The sequence below is a fragment of the Lolium perenne genome, chromosome 3 (genome assembly GCF_019359855.2).
Source record: "Lolium perenne isolate Kyuss_39 chromosome 3, Kyuss_2.0, whole genome shotgun sequence".
Taxonomy (NCBI): Eukaryota; Viridiplantae; Streptophyta; class Magnoliopsida; order Poales; family Poaceae; genus Lolium; species Lolium perenne.
In genome coordinates, this window is record NC_067246.2 from 230,076,326 (window position 1) to 230,083,906 (window position 7,581).

At 43.3% G+C, this 7,581-nt stretch overlaps 2 protein-coding genes across 2 annotated transcripts; both read left to right on the forward strand.

Moving 5' to 3' along the window:
• Positions 1-3,434: 3,434 nt before the first annotated feature.
• Positions 3,435-5,310, forward strand: LOC139838108 (uncharacterized). Its single transcript, XM_071827460.1, has 3 exons — positions 3,435-3,532; positions 3,596-3,674; positions 4,498-5,310. The coding sequence occupies exons 1-3, from the start codon at positions 3,435-3,437 to the stop codon at positions 5,308-5,310; spliced, it is 990 nt and encodes a 329-aa protein (XP_071683561.1).
• Positions 5,311-6,701: 1,391 nt separating this feature from the next.
• Positions 6,702-7,258, forward strand: LOC127338568 (uncharacterized). The gene is made up of 2 exons (XM_051364630.2): positions 6,702-6,878; positions 7,002-7,258. The coding sequence occupies exons 1-2, from the start codon at positions 6,761-6,763 to the stop codon at positions 7,241-7,243; spliced, it is 360 nt and encodes a 119-aa protein (XP_051220590.1). The 5' UTR covers positions 6,702-6,760; the 3' UTR covers positions 7,244-7,258.
• The last annotated feature ends 323 nt before the right edge of the window (positions 7,259-7,581 follow it).

Below are 7,581 nucleotides of genomic sequence, written 5' to 3' on the forward strand. Positions count from 1 at the left end.
GCCAATACTACAAAATAAATTCAAAATACTACTCAGACTATGTTCATGATAATTAGTTCATGTTTTAATCTAATTACTAATGAACTCCCACTTAATACAACATCCCTCATAGTTGTTAAGTGGCACACGATCCATATCCACTACACCAAAAACGATCATCACGTGAGATGATGTAGCTTCAACGGTGAACATCAACATGTTGATCATATCATCCATATGACTTGTGTTCAACCTTTCGGTTTCCTATGTTCCGAGGCCATGTCTGTACATGCTAGGCTCATCAAGTAAACCCAAGTATTCCGCGTGTGCAAACATGGCTTACACCCGTTGTATGTGAACGTAGAATCTATCACATCCGATCATCACGAGATGCTTCGAAACAACGAACTTTGGCAACGGTTCATACGAGGGGAGAACACTTTATTATCTTGATATTAATGTGAGGGATCATCTTATAATGCTACCGTCGCGATCTAAGCAAAATAAGATGCATAAAGGATTGACATCACATGCAATTCATATGTGATATGATATGGCCCTTTAGTCTTTGCGCCTTCGATCTTCATCTCCAAAGCACGGACATGATCTCCATCATCAACGGGCATGATCTCCATCATCGTCGACGTAGCGTCAAGGTCCATGGCGTCGTCTTCATAGTTGTTCACTTCATGTAGCAACTATTACAACTACTTTGAAATACTACTCAACATGAAATTTAAAGACAACCATAAGGCTCCTGCCGGTTGCCACAATACAATAATGATCATCTCATACATATTCGTCATCACATCATGGCCATATCACATCACCAAACCCTGCAAAAACAAGTTAGACATCTCTAATTTGGTTTGCATATTTTACTTGGTTTAGGGTTTTCGAGTAAGATCCAATCTACCTACGAACATGAACCACAACGGTGATACTAATGTTGTCAATAGAAAGAGTAAATTGAATCTTCACTATGGTGGGAGAGACAGACACCCGCAAAGCCACTTATGCAATACAAGTTGCATGTCGAGCGTGGAGCAAGTCTCATGAACGCGGTCATGTAAAGTTAGCCCGGGCTGCTTCATCCCACCATGCCGCAAGATGCAAAGTACACGAACTAAAGACAATAAAGCATCAACGCCCACAAAACAATTGTGTTCTACTCGTGCAACCAATCTATGCATAGACACGGCTCTGATACCACTGATGGGATTGGTGGCATAGAAAACAAAAAATTTCCTACCGCGAGAACGAAAACCAAGCCAAGATGCAATCTAGAAGATGGGAGCAACGAGAAGATCATGAGACTAACCCTCGAAGATTTCCAAAGCCTACGAGATTAGATCTCGTTGTTGTTGTAGTCGATCACTTGCCGCTTTCGAAAGCGCGTAGAAGATCTTGACGGTGCCACAGTCGGGCAGCACCTCCGTACTCGGTCACACGTTCGGTGTTGATGACGAAGTCCTTCTCCCCGTTCCAGCGGGCAGCGGAAGTAGTAGATCCTCCTCGGAATCCCGGAAGCACGACGGTGTGGTGGCGGTGGTGGTGGAGAAAACTCCGGCAGGGCTTCGCCTAAGCGTTTGCGGGAGAGGTGGAGGAGGAGGGGCGACTAGGGTTTGGGAGAGGGGGCGCCGGCTAGGGCAGCCTTGAGGGGTGCGGCCAACTCATGGCTTGGAGTCTTTTGGCCCCCTCCCCTTGCTCCTCATTATATAGGTGGAAATCCCCAAGTGTTGGTATCCAAGTCTTCGAATAAGACCCGAAACCAAAACCTACCAAAGGGACAAAACCTACCCAAGGGGGGAATCCTACTCAAGGTGGGACTCCCACCCCTTCCTTGGGGGGGTTGGCTGGCCACCTTTGGGGAGTCCACCTGGGACTCCTCCCCCTTAGGGTTGGCCGGCCATGCAAGGTGGAGTCCCTCCGGGACTCCACTTTCCATGGTGATTTCTTCCGGACTTTTCTAGAACCTTCTAGAACCTTCCATAAATGCACCGGATCATTTCCAAACTTGGAATATGACTTCCTATATATGAATCTTATTCTCCGGACCATTCCAGAACTCCTCGTGATGTTCTGGATCCCATCCGATACTCCGAACAAAACTTCGAACTCCATTCCATATTCCATATCTACTTTAAACGACATCAAACCTTAAGTGTGTCACCCTACGGTTTGCGAACTATGCAGACATGGTTGAGACTTCTCTCCGACCAATAACCAATAGCGGGATCTGGAGATCCATAATGGCTCCCACATATTCAACGATGACTTAGTGATCGATTGAACCATTCACATACGATACCGATTCCCTTTGTCACGCGATATTTTACTTGTCCGAGGTTTGATCATCGGTATCTCTATATCTGGTTCAACCTCGTCTCATGACAAGTACTCTTTACTCGTACTGTGGTATGTGGTCTCTTATGAACCATTCATATGCTTGCAAGCTAATTAGAAAACATTCCACCGAGAGGGCCCAGAGTATATCTATCCGTCATCGGGATGGACAAATCCCACTGTTGATCCATATGCCTCAACTCATACTTTCCGGATATCTAATCCCACCTTTATAACCACCCATTTACGCAGTGGCGTTTGATGTAATCAAAGGATCCTTCTGGCATAAGTGATTTACATGATCTCATGGTCGAAAGGACTAGGTAACTATGTATCGAAAGCTTATAGCAAATGAACTTAATGACGTGATCTAATGCTACGCTTAATTGGGTGTGTCCATTACATCATTCACAAAATGACATAACCTTGTTATTAATAACATCCAATGTTCATGATCACAAAACCATGATCATCTATTAATCAACAAGCTAGTTATTCAAGAGGCTTACTAGCGACTCCTTGTTGTTTACATAACACACATGTATCAATGTTTCGGTTAATACAATTATAGCATGGTATGCAAACATTATCATAAACATAAAGATATATTATAATAACAATTTTCTTATTGCCTCTTGGGCATATCTCCAACAGTTCTTGCGGCCGATCAAAGTAATGTCGATCCAGAAAATGAGGTCCCTCAAGACAACACTAATATCGACGCGTATGATAACAGTGCGAGTGATAATGAGGAACCGGTTAGTGTGGATATTTATGACCCGGCAAATTGGACTAGTCTTGATAACAAAGCAAGAGACACATTAGTGGAGAAGGGACCTATTAGGGAAGAAAATATTACTTTTGACCGAGATGAAAATTCAAGGCATTTTTCGTATGCACATTACTCAAGAACTATGAACAATGGAGAGGTACGTAATCGAAAATGGTTAGTTTATTCAAGAAGTGTTGACAAAGTGTTTTGTTTTTCTTGTAAGTTGTTCAATCCTATCAACTGCAAGAGTGCTTTGGGACGTGACGGGTTTAGAGATTGGAAGCATGTCAGTGAGAGACTCAAAGAACATGAAGCTAGTGTTGAGCATATTACCGGCATGGTCCGTTGGAAGGAACTGAGAACTAGACTGAGCAAACATGAAACAATTGATAAGGAGTTGCAGCATGAGATCACAAAGGAGAAGGAGCGCATAAGGCAAGTTTTACTAAGAATAGTAGTTGTTGTGAAGTTTCTTGGTAAACGTAATTTGGCTTTTAGAGTATCCAATGAGCAGCTTTACAATTATAACAATGGTAATTTCTTAGCTTGTGTTGAGATGATTACAGAATTTGACATGGTAATGCAAGACCACCTTAGACGGTTTCAACATAAAGATATTCATCGTCATTATCTTAGTCATAAAATTCAGAATGAGTTGATTTCTCTTATGGCTTCTAGCATTACACACACTATTCTAAAGGTAGTTAAAGAGGCAAAATATTTCTCGGTTATTCTTGATTGTACCCCAGATGTTAGTCACCAAGAGTAAATGAGTTTGTTGGTTCGATGTGTTGATATGTCGAATGCCCAAATAAAAATTGAGGAGTACTTTCTAGATTTTTTTGGTGGTGAATGACACATCTGGTGAAGGGCTTTTCAATGTGTTGGTTGAATCCATCAAAGCACATGGTCTTCTTATTGATGACATCAGGGGTCAAGGTTATGATAATGGCTCCAATATGAAAGGTAAACACAAGGGAGTGCAAACAAGGTTGCTTAAAGTAAATCCAAGGGCGTTGTATATGCCATGTGCTTGCCATAGTCTTAATCTCACTCTCTGTGATATGGCTAAATCTTGTGGTAAAGCTATTTCCTTCTTTGGAATTGTGCAACGGATCTATGTTTTATTTTCTGGGTCTATAAAAAGATGGAAAGTTTTGCTTGAGCACGTGGAAGGTTTAACTGTGAAGTCTTTGTCCAATACTCGTTGGGAGAGTCGAATCAAAAGTGTCCAAGCAATAAGATTTCAAGCTCCTCAGCTAAGATCTGCTCTTCTTGAGTTAAGTGAAGATGGTGATACAGAAGCCAAGGATAGGAGTGATGCAAAAAAATTATTTGAGGTCCTTGGTAGCTTTGAATTTATATTTGGTATGGTTATTTGGCATGAAATTTTATTCAAGGTAAACACAGTGAGCAAGAAGCTGCAGTCACCATCCATGGGCCTTGAATCTACAATACTGCAAATAGAAGGTATACGCACTTTCTTTGACAACTACAGAAATCAAGGGTTTGCTTCTAGTTTGAATATTGCCAAGGAAATTGCATCTGAATTAGGTGTAGAGCCATCATTCCCAGTAAAGCGTCGTGTTTCTAGGACAAAGCAATTTGATGAAGCAGACTGTGAGGAAGCAATCTTTCAAGCCGAGGAGGATTTTAAAGTTAACTACTTCCTGGTCATGGTTGATATGGCAATCACATCTTTGAAGAATAGATTTGAAGAACTCAAATCATTCAAAAGTATATTTGGGTTTCTATTGAGTTCAACCGATTTGAAGGCATTGGATGGTTCTCAGCTAAAAGATCGATGCAATACATTTGCAGAAACTTTCACTCGACCTCGTTCAGGTGATCAGGCCCCTACATGCGATATTGAGTTAAATGATCTAATTTCTGAGTTAAGTGTTATACAATTGACATTGCCAGATAGAAGAATGTCTGCTATGGAGATTTTTGAGTTTGTTAGAGAAGCGTATTGTTATCCTAATACTTCTATTGCTTATCGGATATTATTTACTATGCCCGTGACCGTTGCGTCGGCTGAGAGAAGCTTTTCAAAGTTGAAACTATTGAAGAATTATTTGAGATCTACAATGTCCCAGGAGAGGTTAAATGATTTGGCGACTCTATGCATCGAGAAGGGATTATTGGACGAGATTGATATTGATTCCATCGTCACTGATTTCACGTCCAGGAATGTAACGAGAAAGTTTTAGGGTAAGATGTATACAATATTATTGTTATATGAATAACATTGCAATCAGTACATTTTAAGTCTTTCTTTGTATTTTTATATACATACATTTTAAAAAAATATTAGGGGCCCTAAAATCTAGTCTCGCCCCAGGCCCTTGAAAGTTCAGGACCGGGCCTGCCATTGGGCTACGGCTCGAATGGTGTACAACTAAGGAAAAGGAAAACCTTGTATTGACGACCTATCGAACAAGTGGGTCGGATAACCAGTGGCGTAACCACATAGAGCTGTGTGGTCAATTTACCACACATGTTTTTGACAAATTCTTTGTATATAAGTATAAATCATGCAAACAAAAAAATTATAAAACCAGTTAAAACACTTGTATTTGACATTACAGATTTAAAATGACATCAGAGGCTTGATAGTGCACTGCCGCTGCGGCTCACCCGGGATCGTCTTCAGGCGATGCATGGATGGTGCACGCATACCTCCCCGTTCCTACGCGATTTGGAGTTTTTTTTTCTTCAGCTATAATATATGGCGACAATACGCAGTGTCGTGCTCCGTCGACATCATTCATTTTGGACAGCAAATAGCCGACGTACGACAAAACACATCAGACGTAGAATTTGCTGCGCGCGCTAGTAGCTGACCAGCTTCCCGGCCGGGGGGCGGGGCGGCATGTTTTCGTTGAAAAACCAGACTGGTCCGGATTCAAGCTCGGCTGGTCGCCAACCGTGGCAGACTTGCTCAACACCCCGCTCCGCCGCGCAGCAAATCCGGCGGCCCATGCTTGTCCACGCCATAGTTAAAATGTCAAATACAGTAGAATCGACCATCAGAGAACGGAGCAACGGTACCAAGTCAGAAGCGGCTTGCTGGCTGGCGAACATATTTATTCCAGACAAAACAAAGCGGCACCGGTCACCGAAATTGCATGGGTGAACCTGGGAGCAAGCGCACCCTATATGAAAAAAAAATTTAGTAATTCAGAAAAAGGTCAAAAAAATTCAAATCTTTTTGGGAATCAAAGATGATCATGTATTGTACTTGTATACGAAAGATTCACCATGGAATAACTTCTCTTGTTTCCTGGGTGAAAAAAACAGACTTGGAGGTCCTATATTAAAGTACTATTCACGCTATATTCGTCATAGATTTGTTTTTTTTTTTTGCCTGAAGTCAATGTGAAACATTTTTTGGCCAAACAAATTTATACGAGTACAATACTTGATTATCTTTGTTTCCCAAAAGGATTCGAATTTTTTTGACTTTATTTGAAATTACTACATTTTCTGGAGTATATAGGGTGCGCCTGTACCCGAGAGCCAAAAGTCCGGGTCACACCGGTCACCGGCTGTATATAAACACGGCGGGGCTGAGCCACCAAAATCAGGCAGTTCTGTCACCGGAGCCCACAACGAGGAGACGCGAAAGCAAGCGAAGCTCCGAGCGGCAATATACACGCCATGATCAGGACACAAGCTCTCCTGCTCGCCTGCCTGCTTGCCGCCGCGCCCCTGTGCCATGGCATCGTGGCCTCGCCCGCGTCGATCGCCGGCGCCGCGGACAAGCTCGCCATGGGTGGTTAGTATCTGCTCCGCTCTACGCACAGAACTCGCACCAAGAGCTGGCCCATCAGCTTGCTTGAGCACCATGTTCGATCGATTATCGTATTCACAGATGCTTCTGCGTGTGAGTGTTCTGCAGGGATGGAGCTGCGCCGCCCCATGATCGACGGCGTGACGGCGGCGAATCGGTCCGCGGACGAGCAGCATCCGACGGAGGCAAGCGATGGGACCGCCGGGCACCGGCTCCACCTGAGCTGGCTCTCCTTGCTCTCGGAAGCGACTTCGCCGCTGGCCCGAGACCATTCCTTCGTCGAGCAAGGCGTAGTGCTCGATCACTTGCTCGTCTTCTTGGTGGTGCTCGTCGTCTACATCTTCCGCTGATTTGGAGGCAAGCCACCCAAGGCTCACTTCTTTTGGTGGCTTCTCCGAGAAGCTTCCTAAATTTTGGGGGCGGCTTCTCCAGAAAGGTGGGAGAGGGTAGCTTCTCGGAGAAGCTGCCAAAAGAACTGAGCCCAAGTCATGCCAATATTAGTTTCGTTTAGGTGTATATTCTTTTTTTTCCAAAAAAAAGTTGTATATTCTTTCAAGTTCTGTGCAAGCCGTGGAACAAAGAATGTGGTGTAATTGTTTTCCCGTTTTTCTTAAAACTATGTAAATGCCGAAATAATACTGCTCCTGCGGTCCTGCCCGTCTGCCTTGATCGAGCTAATTTGTCAAAA